Source organism: Oryctolagus cuniculus, chromosome 5 (genome assembly GCF_964237555.1).
Source record: "Oryctolagus cuniculus chromosome 5, mOryCun1.1, whole genome shotgun sequence".
Lineage (NCBI taxonomy): Eukaryota > Metazoa > Chordata > Mammalia > Lagomorpha > Leporidae > Oryctolagus > Oryctolagus cuniculus.
Window position 1 is genome coordinate 66,453,080 of NC_091436.1, and position 18,980 is coordinate 66,472,059.

Below are 18,980 nucleotides of genomic sequence, written 5' to 3' on the forward strand. Positions count from 1 at the left end.
TGCTTTGTACTTGAATTGTCTTTACTTTTCCACTTCAAAGAAATGGTTGGAGATAAAATAACACAAGGAAAAACAGCCAACCACCCAAAACTATGAGTTAGATTATCTGTGACTTGCTGCTCCTGGTGTACTGTTCAATCATTGATTGATTGAATTCTGCATCCTTTCTTGTTTCAGCGTTTTTACAAGAAGGAAACAACAAACAAGCATCTTATTTTTTTTAAATCACAAAGATTGGTGATTCTTCAGTCATTTAGTGCTGCAAGGCAATTTTTTTTTCTTCACACTCAGATACCTTTATACATTTTTAATCCTTACTGTAAATGAAGTGATTTTTTTCTTCAGGCAACATTTTATGTGAAGCTGTTGAAAGCTTTTTAAAAATGTTTCTTTTGGCCCAGGAGTGCAGTGGAGGATGGCCCAAGTGCTTGGGCCCTGCACCCGCATGGGAGACCAGGAGGAAGCACCTGGCTCCTGGCTTTGGATTGGCACAGCCCGCTGGCCGCAACATGCCGGCTATAGCGGCCACTTGGGGGGTGAACCAATGGAAAAGGAAGACTTCTCTCTCTCTTTCTCTCTCTCTCTCTCTCTCTCTCTCTAACTCTGCCTGTCAAAAAATAAATAAATAAAAAATAAAAAAATGTTTCTTTTAATGATTACATATCTTCAGGATTTTTAAAAAGGATTTATTTATTTATTTGAAAGGCAGAGTTAGCAGAGAGAGACATAGAGAATCTTCCATCCACTGGTTCACTTCCCAGATGGCTACAACTGCTAGGGCTGGGCCAGGTGAAAGACAGGAGCCCTGAACTTCATTTGGGTCTCTCACATAGGTGATAGGGGCCAAGCCTTTGGGCTATCTTCATTGCTTTCCCAAGCACATTAACAGGAAGCTGGATCAGAAGTGGAGAAGCTGGGGCTTAAACTGGCACTTGTATCAGATGCTGGTGTCACAATGGCAGCTTAACCTGCTGTGCCACAATGCCAGTCCCTATTATGAGAATCTTAATTGGGATATTTGTATTAAAATTGAAAAGCAGAAAGATTTCTGGTAGAATATAAAATGTTAAAACAAGCAGTTTCCACTTTCTTAAGTGTTTTTCTGTCAAGAATTCTTAATGTCTTTGTAGGATGCACAAATATATGACAAGACCATATGATAGTTCCTATTGTAAGTCATGCCTTCTATGATTTGTTCAAAGTTTTGCTTACCACTTTGTTGAGATCAGTAGAGGAAGATGTTTGGCTCAATTGTGTAATATAAATTCTACATTCTAAAAATACAGAAACACTATGAAAAGTATGTGATTTTAAAATGGTATTTTATTTTTTCTTATTTCTTATTTATTTTTGTAAAAATGATATTTTAAAACTAAAAGCAAATAGATAGGCAATTGAGTTTGAATCTTTAGTTGTTATTTAGTAGGCAATTAGTAGATTATCTTGATTAGTATAGTTTATAAAAATATATCAGATTAACCATAATACTATTTAGTAATCTGAATTCAGAAAAATTAGAATTTCTAGTTTATATGATTATGTACATGGTCTTACATTTTAACCCCTTCATCACTGTTTTTATGTTGGGTACAGATTACTTGATCTTTTTGAGACTCAGTTTCCTGCTTATGAAAATGCAGGGAATATTAGCTTTCTCACTGGATGTAGTAAATGAAATGACAAATGTTTACTTAGCAGTTTCTGGGCACATTTTAAGATTTATTATTTCAGTATGTAGTTTTAACTGTATAATTTATGTGAATGTGTAGTATATCTTGTTAATAATTACTTGATTGGAGTTTCTGGGTTGCTGGGTTTTGAAACTTGCATATTAATATATTAATAATATTTGGATTAGTATATATTGTCTGTGCTTTCATTTTTCCTGAGCCTCTTGAGTGATGAAGATTTACTATTTGTAATTTTTGTGACAGTTGTGAACACTGTTGCAGCTTTCCATCTCACTCCTGTTTTGGGACCAGGCAGATGCAGCTTCTGGGTCAAAAATCAGAAAGAGGAAAGGAAAGTCATGATTAAAAGGCTCAAGTAGGCCAATTTTTTTATAAAACAATGACTTAAATGCTTCTTGTCTTACATTTGAAACCTGTACTTGGCTTCTTGTCCTCAAAAAAATTATATAGTTGATAATAAGGCTTTATTTGACAATATTTCTATTACATAGATTTTAGAATCCATATTGGAATAGAAGTAAATTTAAGTAGCAATATGTAAATACTGTTTCTTAAAATATTTGATTTAAAAAATAGTTTTAATAAAAAATTACAGTCCCTTAAACTACCATTCTTTGTCAAGCTGTCATTGTCAGAGGCAAGAATTTTCAACTCTTAGCTTTTTCTGTGATGTATATTTCCAAATAATAAAATTCTATGGCTATTTGCTTTTAAAAATTTTTCTAATTTATTTGAAAGGCAGAGTACAGATAGATCTGTCTGCTGGTTTACTCTCTAAATGCCTGCAAGTAGCAGACTGGGTTGGGCCTGACTGAAGCTAGGAGCCACTGCTCTACCTGGGTCTCTCAAATGGGGCAGGGACCCAAGTACTTAGGCCATCTTCCACTGCTTTTTCAGGCACATTAGTGGGGAACTAGATCAGAAATGGAGCAGCCAAGACTCAGCCTGACGTAAGGGATGCTGCTGTTGCAAGCTGTGGCTTAACCTACTGTGCCACAATACTGGCCTTTGGTGACCTTTTAAAATCTGGCAATTACATTGATAATTCAGCATACTTGAATATCATGTAGTACCTGAGATTCTTTTAAATCTAGTTGTCCTAGAATATTTTTTGATGCAATTTACTTATTGTTTCCCTTTTATCCCCATTATCTTTAGTTGCTTTATTCAATTTTTGTAATGTTTTCCTTGTGTTCCTCTAATTTTCTCATATTTTCTATTTTTACTTGTCTTTTAATTTTACTTTCTTTATGTGGAATTTTTCAACATTGTTTTTCTAAATCTTCTGTTGAATTTTTATTTCTTATGTCATATTTTTAATTTCTTATTCTCTGAATATATCCCCCTTGACATCTTGATCTTGTTCCAATGGTGTAATTTCTTTTTTATCTGAGGATATTAGTTCCTTTTCATATTTTGTTTTTTTCTTGTTTCCTTTATTTTTATTTTTTCTGAGAGTTTTTTTTTTTTAATTTTGATTTTTTCAGGTTAAAGGCCTGTTATAGTTGTGTCTTAAATTTGAGGTGCTTCAAACAGTTCATGGAAAATTAAATGAAAAGTTTATTTTCATGCAAAATATTTAAAAATCTATGTAAGAGGATTATGGAAAAAAGGCATTATGAAAAAGCAATGTATGCATTTTAAGATCTTTTCACGCTAAAATAAAGTTGCCATTTCATTCCATTTTTCATGAATTGTTTGAAGTACCCTAATAGTAAGTTTCATAGCAGCACTTACCATAGGCATGTGTGTTCAATGCAGAAGTAATATTGAATAGTCTGATTCTGAAAACTACTTTGTTTTTACATTTTTCTTTCTTTTTGCATGAGAAACTCAAATGAGAATCATGGAAATAAAACCAGAAAATGCGTATTTTTTTTAAGGTTTCATGTGGGCCCTGACCTATCCTTAATCATCAGATAATGTATTTTTAAGATTTTATGTTAGCTTACTGTCTCTAAGTATGAGTCAAATGATTGTAGGAATAGTGATTAGGGAACACAGTATATGTCAATGACTGTCAGAGACGCTAAGCCAGTACTGGCTACTGTTAACAACAAAAGAGCTTCTTAGGTTTTAACATTTTGTATTTTAAAAATTATGCTTGTTGGGCCAGTGCCGCGGCTCACTAGGCTAATCCTCCGCCTTGCGGCGCCGGCACACCAGGTTCTAGTCCTGGTCGGGGTGCCGGATTCTGTCCCGGTTGCCCCTCTTCTCTGCTGTGGCCAGGGAGTGCAGTGGAGGATGGCCCAAGTCCTTGGGCCTTGCACCCGATGGGAGACCAGGAGAAGCACCTGGCTCCTGGCTTCAGATCCGCGCAGTGTGCCGGCTGCAGCAGCCATTGGAGGGTGAACCAATGGCAAAGGAAGACCTTTCTCTCTGTCTCGCTCTCTCTCTCTCTCTCTCTCACTGTCCACTCTGCCTGTCAAAAAAAAAAAAAAAAATTATGCTTGTTGACATTGGGTGAATTATATCTTTGGTACACATTTTTTATTTTTAGAGTTAAAGGAAATTCTGGCTGTTAAATTTAAATATCTAAATCAGTGTCCATTTCACTAGCCATTTGTGGCTGTTCAGCTTTAGATTACAATGAAATAAAATTAAAATTTACTTTAATTCAAAATTAAAAATTCATTTCCTATTTCGTACTACCACATTTTTCTGCTTAGTAGCCTCATGATACGGCACTGCTCTAGAGCCTTCCCAGGTTGGCAGTTGATGTGAAGCTGATAATTCATGCATATATCAAAGTGCCTGAGAAGCTCAGGGAGCTTACCAAAAGTTGAATTTTCAGTATCATTATTGTCATATGTGCACTCAGTTTCTTTTTAAAGCTTCAAGTTTTGAGAAGAATGTTTCTTAAATGAATTAAAATTGTGACAATTGGTTCTTTTGTTTGACTTCTCTGGGTTAACTTTTAATTGTTTCTCTTCTCCCCAGACAGTGCAATGCTTACTAGACAGTGGTGCTGATATTAATCGACCAAATGTCTCAGGAGCCACTCCGTTGTACTTTGCTTGCAGGTATGCTATTTTGTATTGAGATTTTTCTTATTAAAGAATGTTGTCTCTTGCCCATATTTCCAAATGCAAACATTTCTATATATGTTCTAAAACCCTTGTTTTCCCACAAAACAGGAGGATTATGGCCTGTTAATTAACTATATGAGAAAAAGTATTTTTTTATTTAATTGCCAATTTTTAAAATTACAGATAGGAGCTTTTGATATACTTGATTTCAATTTTAGACTAATTTTTTAAAGCTTTTATTTGAAAAATGTTTTAAAATCACACAAAAAACTGTGAGTTCTCATATCCTCAACACCACATGCCTGCCATTCCTCTCCCAGCCTCTAGTAATCAACACCTTGTGTCAGAGTTTTTCTTTCTTTTTTTTTTTCTTAAAATTTTAGCTCCCACATATAAGAAAGAACATGCAATATTTGTCTTTCTCACTCAACAAGGTGTCCCCATGTTGCTGCAAATGACAGGATTTCATATATATATATATATTTTTTTTTTAACAGGCAGAGTGGACAGTGAGAGAGACAGAGAGAAAGGTCTTCCTTTTGCCGTTGGTTCACCCTCCAATGGCCGCCACGGCTGGCGCACTGCAGCCGGCGCACCGCGCTGATCCGAAGGCAGGAGCCAGGTGCTTCTCCTGGTCTCCCATGGGGTGCAGGACCCAAGTACTCGGGCCATCCTCCACTGCACTCCCGGGCCACAGCAGAGGGCTGGCCTGGAAGAGGGGCAACCGGGACAGAATCCGGTGCCCCGACCGGGACTAGAACCCGGTGTGCCGGTGCCGCAAGGCGGAGGATTAGCCTAGTGAGCCGCGGCACTGGCCAGGATTTCATTTTTTAAGTGGCTGAATAGTATCCCATTGTGTATATATACCAATTTTTCTTTATCCATTCATCAGGTGATGGACACCTTGGTTGATTCCGTATTTTGGCTATTGAGAACAGTGCTGCTAATAAACATGGTTTAGTAGGTATCTTTTTGGTACAATCAGTTCATGTCTTTTGGGTATACGCCCAGTAGTGAGATTGCTTGATCATATGGAAGTTCTGTTTCTAGATTTATTTTTGTAAAGATTTATTTTATTTGTTTGAAAGATAGTTACAAGCCGGCGCCGTGGTTCAATAGGCTAAGGTGCTTATCCTGGTCTCCCATGCAGGTGCAGGGCCCAAGCACTTGGGCCATCCTCCACTGCACTCCCGGGCCATAGCAGAGAGCTGGCCTGGAAGAGGGGCAACTGGGACAGAATCCGGCGCCCTGACCAGGACTAGAACCTGGTGTGCCAGCGCCGCAAGGCGGAGGATTAGCCTAGTGAGCCGCGGCGCTGGCCTTGTTTGCAGATCTTGACACTTTCTTACTGAAGTTTTTCTCTCAGTCTGTCCCCTCAGTCTAGTTTTCTAAGTAGCACCCTTTACTAAACAAGATGGTGTCTCCAGCCTGGGGTGCTGGAGTAAGAGCAGTGGCAGCAGTGGTGTGCTTTGTCTGCCTGTCTGTCTTTCTCTCTGTCTCATGTTTTTTTAGAATCTTTGCATTGTTTGCAGTTCTTCTTGGTTCTTTGATGAAGCATTCCTTTAGCCCATCGCCTCAGTTCTAAAATGTTGTATGTAGAACTTTTTTCCGTCAGTATAGTGTCCCCTGGCCAAGGTGCAGTGTGATTTGTTTCTGTCTCTCTCTCTCTCTCTCTCTCTCTCTCTCTCTCTCCCCCTCTTGCTGATAGTTTTCAGAGTCTTTGTGCTGTTTATAGTTTCCATCACTTCTTTTCTGAAACTTTCCCTTAGACTTCTGGAAATACAATTCTTCCCTTGTTGTTCTGACACTTTTCTGGCTGAGGTGGATGCTTATTCTCTATTCAACCATCTTGATATCTCCAACACCAACATTCCCTAGCTACTTGTTAACCAAAAAAAACCAGTAATCTAGTAATTCCCATAATTCTCTTTATTAAATAACCAGATCAGTTCTATATTTTGGCTTAGAGCCATGTCTTTCCTTTTGCTGTGTCTATTATGCTTTTAAAAATTTGAATTAGTCTTATTAGATATTGAGTTATACATTATGTTTGTATATCTGGATTCATTTTCTTGAAGTATATATTTTATTAATTTTCTATATAATTGTTCATGTAAATGGCAAACATTTAGCTAGCATTCAGTGGGTGCCATACATTGTTAGAGGCTTAGGTGATGCAATAAGTAATAAATCTCACTTCCCAAGGAGCTAGCTATATTGTATGTATGTATATGCACCTATACCTACACATAGATATGTACACACACATACATATATAATGTTATGTTACCTAAGTGTAGTTGCAGTTGGAATCGGTGTACAAAATATTATAGTGATTTTTCTCTTTTATTTAGGTGAAATGAATTGTATTTCAGTTATTAGATTTAAGAGTTCTTACATATAAGAGATTTCTAGATCTTTTCTAAATCCATCCATTGTCTTACATTTATATTGATAATTTGGCTGCTTGACTGGAAAACCAGTTCTTTCCATAGCATGCTGAATTTATGAATCATACCATTGATTTCCTGAGATCACATCCTGTCTTATGGGGTTATCTTTAGATCTGACCTTTCTTTGAAGCTCCAGATTTGAATGTCCTCCTGCTTGACTTACATCATCCCTTAGAAGTCTCATAAAATGTCAGATGTTAACATGTTCTTATTTTTCTTTTTAAACATTTACTCCAGCTTTCCTCTTCTAAATTCAGTGGAACCCTTACTTTCCCAATTGTTTAGATAAGAAACTAGATTATTATTTTCTGTCTCTCTCTCTGTCTCTTTGAATTTGGAATTTGTTAGTAAGTTCTATAAATTCAGCCTTCAGAGTATGTTCTGAATCTCTACTTCTCTCCAACTCCCTGACACCACTTTAAAGTTTCAACCTCTTACCTATAGCAGACTCTCACTCTCTCTCTCTCTTTTAAAGATTTATTTATTTATTTGAAAGAGTTACGAAGAGAAAGAGAGAGAGGTCTTGCATCCGATGGTTCACACCCCAATTGGCTGCAATGGCTGGAGCTGCGCCGATCCGAAGCCAGGAGCCAGGAGCTTCTTCCGGGCCTCCCATGCCGGGAGGCCCAAGGACTTGGGCCATCTTCTACTGCTTTCCCAGGCCATAGCAGAGAGCTGGATCTCAAACCAGCGTCCATATGGGATGCCAGTGCTTCAGACCAGGTGGCGCTGGCCTCTTTCTCTCCCTCTTTCTCTCTCTCATTTTAAGAAAGCTTTTATTTAATATAGCAATCTCTTAAATAGGCTTACTGATGCCTTTGCTATTTCCTGCCAGTGTATTCGAACATCAGCACTCATGTTAATCTAGTAAAATGAATCAGCTATTATCACTTTATGTTAGTTTTTTAAAGATTTATTTATTTGAAAGGCAGAGTTACAGAGAGGCAGAGAGATCTGGTCTTTCCATCTGCTGATTCACTCCCCAAATGGCTGCAATGGCTGGAGTGGGGCTAATCTGTAGCCAGGAGCCTGGAGCTTCTTCCAGGTTTCCCACGTGGATCAGGGGCCCAAGGACTTGGGCCATCTTCTGTTGCTCTCCCAGGCATATCAGCAGTGAGCTAGATTGGAAATGGAGCAGCCGGGACTTGAACTGGCGCCCATATGGGATGCTGGTACTGCAGGTGGTGTCTTTACCCACTATGCCACGCCATAGCACCGGCCTGCATTTTATGTTTAAACTCTGTATTTAAAACTTTTCCTTGCCTCTAAAATATTTTTTTTTCTATTCATTCAAGAAGCAGAGAAAGAGAGAAAGAGATAGATAGAGCTCCTATGTGCTGGTTCATTCCCCAAATGTCTGCAACAAGTGAGGCTGGACCAGCACAGAGCTGTGAGCCAAGAACTCTCAACCCAGTCTCCCACATGGGTAATGGATACCCATCACTTGAGCCTCCCGGAGTCTGTATTAGCAGAAGGCTGGAATCAGAAGCCAGGGCTGGGACTCAAACTCAGTTCTCTGATATAGGATGTGAATGTCCCAACCAGTCACTTAACTTCTAGGTCACTTGCTTGTCCCTTTAGTGCTTCTTTGTTGCGTTTCAAATAAAATACAAAATCTGTCTTGGCCTGTGAGACCCAAAGGTTCTGAACCCTGCTTGCTTCTTGTGCTTTAGCCATGTTGGCTCTCACTGAGTTCCTTAAATGCAGCCAACTCTTTGCTTCAGGTTTTCCACATGAAATTTGTTTTGTGTGCAATGTTCTTCCCTAGGCTTTCTATGTGGCTGACTTCTTATTCTCCTTGTCACTGCTAACTGTTACTTTTTAGGAAGACATTCCTGGACATTCCTGATCAATCTACGTAGGCATTTCCCCACATTTTTTCTTCTTTTTTCTTTTCTTTTCTTTTTTTTTTGACAGGCAGAGTGGACAGTGAGAGAGAGAGAGAGACAGAGAGAAAGGTCTTCCTTTTTCCTGTGGTGCACCCCTCAATGGCCACTGCGGCCGGCGTGCTGATCCGAAGCCAGGAGCCAGGTGCTTCTCCTGGTCTCCCATGGGGTGCAGGGCTCAAGCACTTGGGCCATCCTCTACTGCCTTCCCGGGACACAGCAGAGAGCTGGACTGGAAGAGGAGCAACCAGGACAGAATCCGGTGCCCCAACCGGGACTAGAACCCGGTGTGCTGGCACCGCAGGTGGAGGTTTAGCCTATTGAGCCGCGGCACTGGCCTTTTACCCACATTTTCTGTCATAGCCTCATAGTCATTTTCTTGTGATTATTTACTTGTTTATAGTCTGTTTTCCCTATATGACTGAAAGCTCAATGAAAGCAGTAGTTTTGTTTATTTTATTTACCACTTGATGTCCAGTGCATTTAGATGCTTAGTAAATATTTTTCAATCACTATAATTACATGCTTGAAAAATATTCAAAAGGTACTGTTTATAATAGTTAATAATATAGGTGTATTAGTGTTATACAGACTGGGATATTCCTGTAGTCTGAATACAGGGATTCTGAAAAGAATTTTTTAGAAGTGCTTTCTGATAAATATTATTCTAGCAAATATTAAATATTTTTGAATAAAAATGGTTAAGGAAGTCTGTGCTGAGAAATGAACCTGGAAATTCATCATTGTGAAAGGTTGATAGGTACAAAACGTGGTTCATTTGCAAGCAGACTTAGCAGACTTTTAATTGAACTTGTGAATCTAGGTATAGGTGTACATTAAAAATATGAATTATTCAGTTTATTGTTTCTGATAATTGATAAATTTGTCTTGGTGAGCAGTAGAGTTAGCCAACCCTGAGGACAAATTACAGGGTTCTAAAGGCAAAAGACTAACAGAAAATAAGTTTTTATTGATCGAAAAATAATGCTAGATAAATTATATGTTTAAGGGTTAATCACTGAAGCCACTTTTTTTGTGTGTTTATTTTCATGTACTTGAAAGACAAAGTGACAGAGAAGGGGGATAGGAGGGAACTATGTGTGGGAGAAGTCATTTACAAGTTCACTTCTAAGTGCCCACACTAGCCAGGGCTGGCCCTGGCAGGAGCCAGGAACCAGGAGCTCCATCCAGTCTCCTATGGGGGTGGCAGGGGCTGAAGCCCTTGAGCCATCACCTGCTGCTTCCCGGGGTGCATCAGCAGGAAGGTGGATTGGAAGTGGAGCAGCCGAGACTAGAATTGGCTCTCTCATGTGGGGTGTGGGCATTATAGGCAGTGGCCCAACTCACCATGCCACAACACTCACTCTGACTGTCTTTTTTTGTTTGAAGTTTATAGTAGATGGTATTGAGATAGGAGAGAGCCTAGTTTTTGGAGTCAGGGTTAAAATTCCAACACTAAAGCTATACAACTTTAGTCAAGTTTTTTGACCTCCAAAGCTTTTTTTTCTTTTTGGTGAGATGGAAATGCTGAGAACTAAATGACGTGTTATGTAAAACATTCTGCAGAGTATTTAGCACTTAGTGCTACTGAGCACTAGTATACTTCTCCACTCCCCAGTGAACATAACATTATATTGTCCTCATTTAATTTGTTTCCTATATAAGACTTTCTTTCTGAGAAATATAATTATTCTACCTTGCCAACATTTTCTTTGTATTGCCTCTATTCTAATCATGTAGGGCTTCAGTGAGTCATTCTCATATTGATTTTGACTTTAAAACTTTGACAGGAAGGGTTTTCCAGCCACTCTTCTTCTTTTCTAGGTACTCTGGATAAGACATAACCATTAGGTTTCTATTCTGTAAAATATTGGCACACTGTTGATTTTTTTTTCATCTGACAACTTTACACAACTTTGTTTTCAGGTCTTTTGTATGACTGATAGTAATACTTCAGGTTCTTACATTAGTAGATTGATTTTATATTTGGTTATAATACCCCTCATTCCTTCAGCAAAGTTTTTCAAATAAAGATTTGGATGTGTAATGATTTCAAGTATTTTTTTAATCTGTGGATAGCCTTTCTTCTGTTAGGAAAGGCAAGATTTAATTGAAATTGTGTAGGTAACAGTAAATTACTGAGATGTTTATGGAGTTGTAAAGGTTTCTAACAGAAAAAAGTAAGAACAAGTATATAGATTTGTAGCCACTGATAGGTAACTTCTTTTAATTAGAAAACTCAGAATCAAAATAGCTATATAAAACAACCCTTAGACTTGAAATTGTAAGCTTTGAGAATAAGAGAAGACTTTGGAGAAAGTATGGTTTCTTTGGTTCATAAGCAATTGTAAAAACTATTGCAACTATATATACTCTGGGCAAATTTTCAAATTCCTAAGACTGAAGGTATTTGAGAAATTAGTTCTAACTGCTTTAGAAGCCACTATAAATTTCTTTTCTTTTTAAAAAAGAGTTACTTATTTGAAAGGCAGGATCAGAGAGAGAGAGAAATTGATTGATTAATCTTCCATCCGATCATTCATTCCCCAAATGGCCACAACAGCTGAGACTGGGCCAGGCTGAAACCAGGAGCCTGGAACTCCATCTGCATCTCCCAGGTGGGTGGCAGAGGCTCAAGTACTTGGGACATTTCCACTGCTCATTAGCAGAGAGCTGCATTGGAGGTGGAGCAGCCAGGACGTGAGCCATTGCTCATATGGGATGCTGCCATTGCAGCCAGCAGCTAACCTACTGAGCCACAGTGCCAGTCCCAATAAGTTTCTTACAAATTAAATTGTTGCCAGCTTTCTTAGTTTACATAAAACAGGTTGGTATTTCTTTGGAAAGAGTACTTCCCCAATCAACATAAAAAAGCAACTTTGAAGCAAGCATTTGGCTTAGTGGTTAAAACACTGTTTAAGATGTCAGCATCCCATGTTGGAATACCTGGGTTCCAGTCCCAGCTCTGATTCTGATTGCAGCTTCCTGCTTATGTAGACCCTGGGAGGCAGCAGATGATGGCTCAAGTATTTGGTCCCTGCCACCCACAATGAGGGGCCTGGATTGAGTTATTGGTACCTGACTGCAGCCCATAGACCTGTTCCCAGCCCCAGCTGATGGAGACATTTGGTGAATGAACCAGGATGGCAGCTTGCTCTCTATCTCAAATTTTGAAAAAAATAACATCAAATGTAAACAGTGATTATTGTATGAGTAAATCTTTGTAGTTATTTGAACTGAAAAATCTTTTATGAAGCATTGAGTAGTCTGTCATCAGATAGTTCTAACCTGTTGGTGTAGTATAGATGAGGTACTTGAAGCCCTAATTGTATTATGCAGATTTTGTGTACTTTTGAAATGAAATGTCACCTTATCATAAATGAGATTTTCATATAGCTTTAGAAGTTACTTCAGCTTTCTAAAAGTGTTAATAGTGGTTTTCTTTTTTCCTCATGCTAATCATTCTCTTTCCTGTATATAAAAGTAACTATTTACAGACTCTTTCTTATCCTGTGTATTGAACAGTATCCCATGTGTGCATGTTAATTTTGTCTGTTCATACTGTATGATCTCCAATGTATTATTCTCATAGCACATACCCTCTGTGCCTTATATCATACTTTCTTGAAATACTAATTATTATTAAACTTAGGCTTACATTTTTTGCAGAAGACTTCAAAGTACAAGGATAACCTCATCCCAATAACCTCCTGCTAACATAATTTTATACTGGAATCAGAGTTAAGTCAGTCTGGACAAAAGAACTGAGTATAGTGTTTGTTGCATAGTATATTCTAAATAGTGCTTCAAGTCTCTTGTTATTTTAATAGTGTCTTTAAGACATATTTGCCAAATGAATGGTATCTAAAGTTAGAGCCTGTAATAAATTTTTTGTGTTTAGTACATGTTAGCAGGCAACTACCTTGTTTGGCCCTATGGAACAAGTCTACTGTTAAGAAGTTTGCAATTTAATTGCAGTGATTGGACAGATGGATATTAAGTAACTAAAAAATGTAAACTAGCATTAAAATTGAATTGAGTAGCTTTATAACATGGATTCCTTAGAACCTTGGTTTTAGCCAGTATAAAACTGTCTCCTTAAGTAAATTAAGCTCAAGTTAGCTGCTTTTCTGTGGCCCTTTATTTTTAGACATGTTAAAGAACATAATAGTGTAAATTTTTAAAAAAGAATTATTTATTTGAAAGAGTTATATAGAGAGAGGTAGATACAGAGAGAGAGGTTTTCCATCCATTGGTTCACTCCCCAGATGCCGCAGTGGCTGGAGTTGAGCCGATCTGAAGCCAGGAGCCAGGAGCTTCTTCCAGGTCTCCTACACGTGTGCAGGGGTCCAAGGACCTGGACCATCTTCCACTGCTATCCCAGGCCATAGCAAAGAGCTGGATGGGAAGAGGAGCAGCCGAGACTAGTCCATATGGGATGCCTGTGCTTCAGGCCAGGGCTTTAAACTGTTGCACCACAGCACTGGCCCCGTAATAGTATAAATTGTGATTGTAAATTGTAGGATATAATATCTTGACCAACATTAACAGCTTAATGGCAAATGATTCTTGATGAAGACATCTTCCTGTACATTAGTAAAACTAATTACTGTTGCTTTCAGAGGGGTTGCTGATTTACTTGGCTTCTTGGTTTTCTGCCTTTTTTGGAGAAAATTGTGTATTACTCTTAAGTTAGTTGTGTCCAATTGGTATTTGTCTTAAGGAAAGTGATTATTATTATAATGAAGTATTGAAAGTGACACATCTGTAATAACTATTAGTGAGATTTTCTGGTACTAGATTTACTGTAGGATCCTATTTTTTAAAACAGTGTTTAACTGGTTAGAAATGGTTCTTCATTTAGTGCCATCTTGTGAGAAAGAATGGTTTGTGAGATAGAATGATAAATATGGCCAGTTGTTCTCTTTGTGAAATGACATACTCCTTTAGTTATTGTTATAATGGAAAGAGTACTGGTCTAGAAGCCCAGCTGTCTGGGTTCACCTGTGTTTGGATTAGGTGCTTTTTGTCACCTACAAAGTAAATCTTTCAGATTAAATATTCATTGGATGACTTTCTTGGGTGTTTCTTAAAATCAGTGTTAAACTTTAGTGTTCCTAGATTGTATATATGTTTTTATTTTTATTAAATTTTTTAAAGACTTATTTAGTTTGAATGTCAGAATTACATAGAGAGGTAGCGACAGAGACAGAGAGTGAAATTTTCTGTCTGCTGACTCATTCCCCAATGGCCACAATGGCCAGTGCTTGACCAGACCAAAGCCAGGAGCCAGGAACCATATCTTGGTTTCCACATTGGTGGGCAGGGACCCAGGCAGTTGGGCCATCCATCACTGATTTTCCCAGGCCATTAGTAGGGAGCTGGTTTGGAAGTGGAGCAACCGGCACACAAAACAGCACTGTTTTGTGATGCCAGCATTGACAGCAGCGGCTTAACCCACCCACTATGCTGTAAGGCCAGCCTATATATATTTTTTGTTTGTTTGTTTGTTTGTTTGTTTTCCCCTTATCTGGATTCAAAGGAGCTCACTGAAAAAGAAGTTGCCACCCAAAAATTAGCTTCGTCCTAGTCAAAAAAATTGTAGTTAATTGATTTTGCTTCTATAAGAAAGAGAGCAATCAGAGAATGAGGCATATTGATAGGAGAGTTGTTTATTCTAGCCTAGATTGAGTAGCTAGCTATCAGCAGAAACCAAACTGAATGGATTGGTAAAGATTACAAGCTAGATAGTTTTTTTTTTTTTTTTTTGCTAAAAACTCCGTACATTTCCACCTTTATTATCTTACTTTGAAACTATTTTCTCCTTTGTAGTGTTTTTACAGAATATTAAAGTACCATAGACTATACTCATTTTGAGGATTAAGTTTCTTTTGAAATTAGAAATGTCGAGAATTTGATGTGTGTGATAGGAAGAAGGTCAAGCTAGAGCCAAGAAAGGGATTTAGTGGAAGGCAGAAATAAAGAATAACCCTCAGCAGTAGGTAGCCATCCCCAAATATTATGACTTACTGAAGATGATGTGACCCAAGTTGAATTCTAAGATTTAATAAGTTGGTTTCTCATCCATATAATGAAAGTATGATAAAACTGGGAAATTTTCCTGATTACTGAAGATAAAGCTAAGCTCTTCCTGTTTTAGTTTTTTAAAATTATGTCTTCCACTGATTTATGTTAACCATCCATAATTCATGGGAAAAACTTCAAAAGAATGGTATTTTAAATTGATCTCTTTCTGTACAGCCATGGACAAAGAGATACAGCACAAATTCTTCTGTTACGAGGAGCCAAATATCTGCCAGATAAAAATGGAGTTACCCCTTTGGATTTATGTGTACAGGTATGTTTTTAATATGCCCATATGTTTATACAGGTATATTCTGAGCTGCTTACATTTATACTGGAAACTGTGAATGATAAATCCTCTGTTTCTTAAATGAAGTGCAAAGATTATAATTCTGTAAAGAATATGACCTTTAGAAGGAACTTTATTTTTAAACTTGAATAATTTTAAGTCTTATTTTTAGGGTGGATATGGAGAAACTTGTGAAGTATTGATTCAGTATCACCCTAGGCTTTTCCAGACTATTATTCAAATGACACAGAATGAAGACCTTCGAGAAAATATGGTAACATAATTGTGCTACTAGCTTGTAAATGAATAATATTTATTCATGCTTAGCATATATAACACTTTACAAATTGCTCAATAATTTTATTATAAATATTTTAATTACTTGAATTTGCTTATCTGCATTATAGGATAGGTATTAATTATAGTCAGTTCTCCATATATGTGGATTCTACTTCTATTGATTCAACCTACAGTTCAGGAATATTTAAAAATGATGTACTGAACATGTATAGACTCTTTATTATTATTCCCTAAACAATATAGTATAATAATAATTTATATAGCTTTTAGATTATGTTAGTTATTACAAATTATCTAGAATGGATGAATGAATGTGTGTACGTTTTATGCAAATACCATGCCATAACCTTTTATTTTAAAGGTCTCTTGGATATTGAGGAAGAACTGTGTATATAGTAATTAATAATATTTGGCCCATGAATCTTCTGTCCTCTGGGATTTAGTCTCTCCTTAAGATAACTAGAATATGGACAGAGGAAAAGAATCTGGGAAAGAATATCATGTTATGATTGGTCATTCACTAGTTGACTGAGTTTTGTATTTGGAATAGCTCTAAGAAAAATTGGCAGAGTTTAGAATTCTCTTAAATTTTAGAAGTTTAGATTTAAATTTCCTTAAATGAACTTGGCAATTTCTGTTCTATCTATATTTTATTGTTCTTTAGAGTAAAAAAAATAAAAATTTTATATCATCTTTATATTAGCTCTAAATTTATGAAGGGCACAGTAGCTGTAAAGGATTTTATTTCAGCTGTTTGGCTTTAAGATACTTATTAGACTAACAGATACTTTTCTTGGGTAAAATTTAGCAGATTACTATATAATCACTTTTTTTGTGTTTGTTTATAAAACATCTAGTTACGACAAGTTCTAGAACATTTGTCTCAGCAAAGTGAAAGCCAATACCTAAAGATTCTAACAAGCCTTGCTGAAGTTGCTACAACAAATGGTCACAAACTGCTTAGGTGAGTGTTTCAGAATAAGAGCAGATCAATAGGTATTAGTGTCTTTTGGCGTCATCTCCTGAATAGTTTATTCTATTGAATGTCTTTGTCAATGGTAAGATGTTATATTTGCTGACTTCTCATTGTTTTGTTTAAAGGACCAGTATAATCAACTATTGTAAGAAAAGAGTTTAGTGTTTCAAAAGAGACTAAAAATAGAGTACACTTAACTGAATTTGGGCATATGTGTCTAGAATTTTATGAAATGACTATTTAGACTGGTCATATAAGTAAATGTATGTGAAAGAGAATCAAGAAACTAGTTCAGGAATCTTGGTTACTAATTTATAGAATAGAATACAGGCTACTGTTCAACATTTTAGTATTCCTCCATAATTCATTTTGTTTTCTCCCTAAATTGTGACCTTCAGTTTAGTCTTTGTTCTTCCCAAAAGGTTCTGTGGTTTTAATGACTCATCACTAAATCCATGGAATTAATGCCTTTTTTTTAAAAAAAAAGAGATTTATTTATTTATTTGAAAGTCAGAGTTACATAGAGAGAGAGGAAAGGCAGAGAGAGAGAGAGAGAGTCTTTTATCTGGTGGTTCACTTCCCAATTGGCCACAGTGGTCGGAGCTGCGCCTATCTGAAGCCAGGAGCCAGGAGCCCTGCGAGTGTCTCCCACATGGGTGCAGGGGCCCAAGGACCTGGGCCATCTTCCATTGCTTTCCTAGGCCATAGCAGAGAGCTGGACCGGAAGTGAAGCAGCTGAGACCCAAACCCGTGCCCACATGGGATACTGGCACTGCAGGCGGTGCCTTAACTGCTATACTACAGCGCCAGCCTCAGTGCCTTTTTATTACTTCAGTTTACATACATAGTATTTTCTTTTTGCTTTAAAGATTTATTTTTTATTTGAAAGGCAGAGTTAGAAGGGAGAAATGGGCCAGTGCTGTGGTGTAGCGTGTAAAACCGCTGCCTGTAGTGCCAGCTTCCCATATGGGCACCGGTTTGAGACTCAGCTGCTCCACTTCTGATCCAGCTCTCTGCTATTGCCTGGGAAAGCAGTGGATGATGGCCCAAGTTCTTGGGCCCCTGCACCCGCGTTGGAGACCCGGAAAAAGCTCCTGGCTGCTGGCTTCGGATCGGCGCAGCTTTGGCCATTGCAGCCATTTGGGGAGTGAACCAATGGATGGAAGACCTTTCTCTCTCTCTCTACCTCTCCTCTCTCTGTGTAACTCTTTCAAATAAATAAATAAATCTTAAAAAAAAAAAAAAAAGGGAGAGACAGATATTCCATCCATCTGTTGGTTCATTCCCCAGATGGCCACAATGTCCAGGGCTCAGCCAGGAACCTGGAACTCCATCCAGGTTTCCCACATATGTGGCAGGAGTCAAAGAACTTGGGCCATCTTCTGCTGCTTTTCCAAGCACGTAAGCAGGGAGCTGGATTGGAAGCAGAGCAGCTGGGATTCATACTGGTACTTAATGGAATGCCAGCTTTCCATAATACTCCCCTCTGAAGTCGTTCCCCAAATCCTGGTACTTGATAAAGTCTTTCTAAGTTTAAGACACACTAATTATCTATATTTATATTATATAAAATAAAATATCTATATTTTAAGTTTACATTTTTTCTTATTAAGCAGGTACTTAAACTAAGTAATGTTCAAATACATTATGTGATTCACATCTGTCACATTGTAATTTAGATATTATCTCCATTTTACAAAAAAGAAAATTTAAGTTGATTACCAAGCTAATAAACAGAGGAACCAGGATTCATGTCATCACAAATAAAGAACAGATTGTTGGGGTTGGCGCTGAGGCATAGTAGGTTAAGCATCCGCCCACGGCGCTGGCATCCCATAGGGGTGCCAGTTCAAGTCACGGCTGCTCCACTTCTGATCCAGCTTCCTGCTGATAGCCTGGGAGATCAGTGGAAGATGCCCCTGCACCTGTGTGGGAGACCTGGAAGTGGTCTGAAGTGGAGAATCTGAAGTGGAGCAGCTGGGACTTGAACTGGCGTCCATATGGAATGCTGACGCTGCAGGCCAGGGCTTTAACCCGCTGCGGCACAGCGCTGGCCCCCAATCTAGCTCTTAAAAATGATAGCAAGATTGGTGGAACAGGAGAAACAGGGTAGGAAAAGGGAATCTATGGCCAAAACTTTTGCTAAACTGAATTGTCTAACTATTCAAAATGCAGACTTTCAAGCGCTTTATAGAATATGTTAAGATTGTGGCCATGTTTGGCCTGTAAATATTTGTTATGATTGATGATGCATATTGATTATTAGTGTTGT

The 18,980-nt window shown here is 37.8% G+C and overlaps 1 protein-coding gene across 8 annotated transcripts in view; it reads left to right on the plus strand.

The window, feature by feature from the left end:
- HACE1 (HECT domain and ankyrin repeat containing E3 ubiquitin protein ligase 1) overlaps positions 1-18,980 on the plus strand; it is a 154,158-nt gene that overhangs the window by 41,836 nt on the left and 93,342 nt on the right. For all 8 annotated transcript variants that reach the window (XM_051855413.2, XM_070073752.1, XM_051855409.2 and 5 more), the window contains 4 exons: positions 4,632-4,714; positions 15,321-15,417; positions 15,605-15,706; positions 16,590-16,696. In XM_051855413.2, coding sequence (XP_051711373.1) covers positions 4,632-4,714; positions 15,321-15,417; positions 15,605-15,706; positions 16,590-16,696 — 389 coding nt within the window. The remainder of the gene's footprint in view (positions 1-4,631; positions 4,715-15,320; positions 15,418-15,604; positions 15,707-16,589; positions 16,697-18,980) is intronic.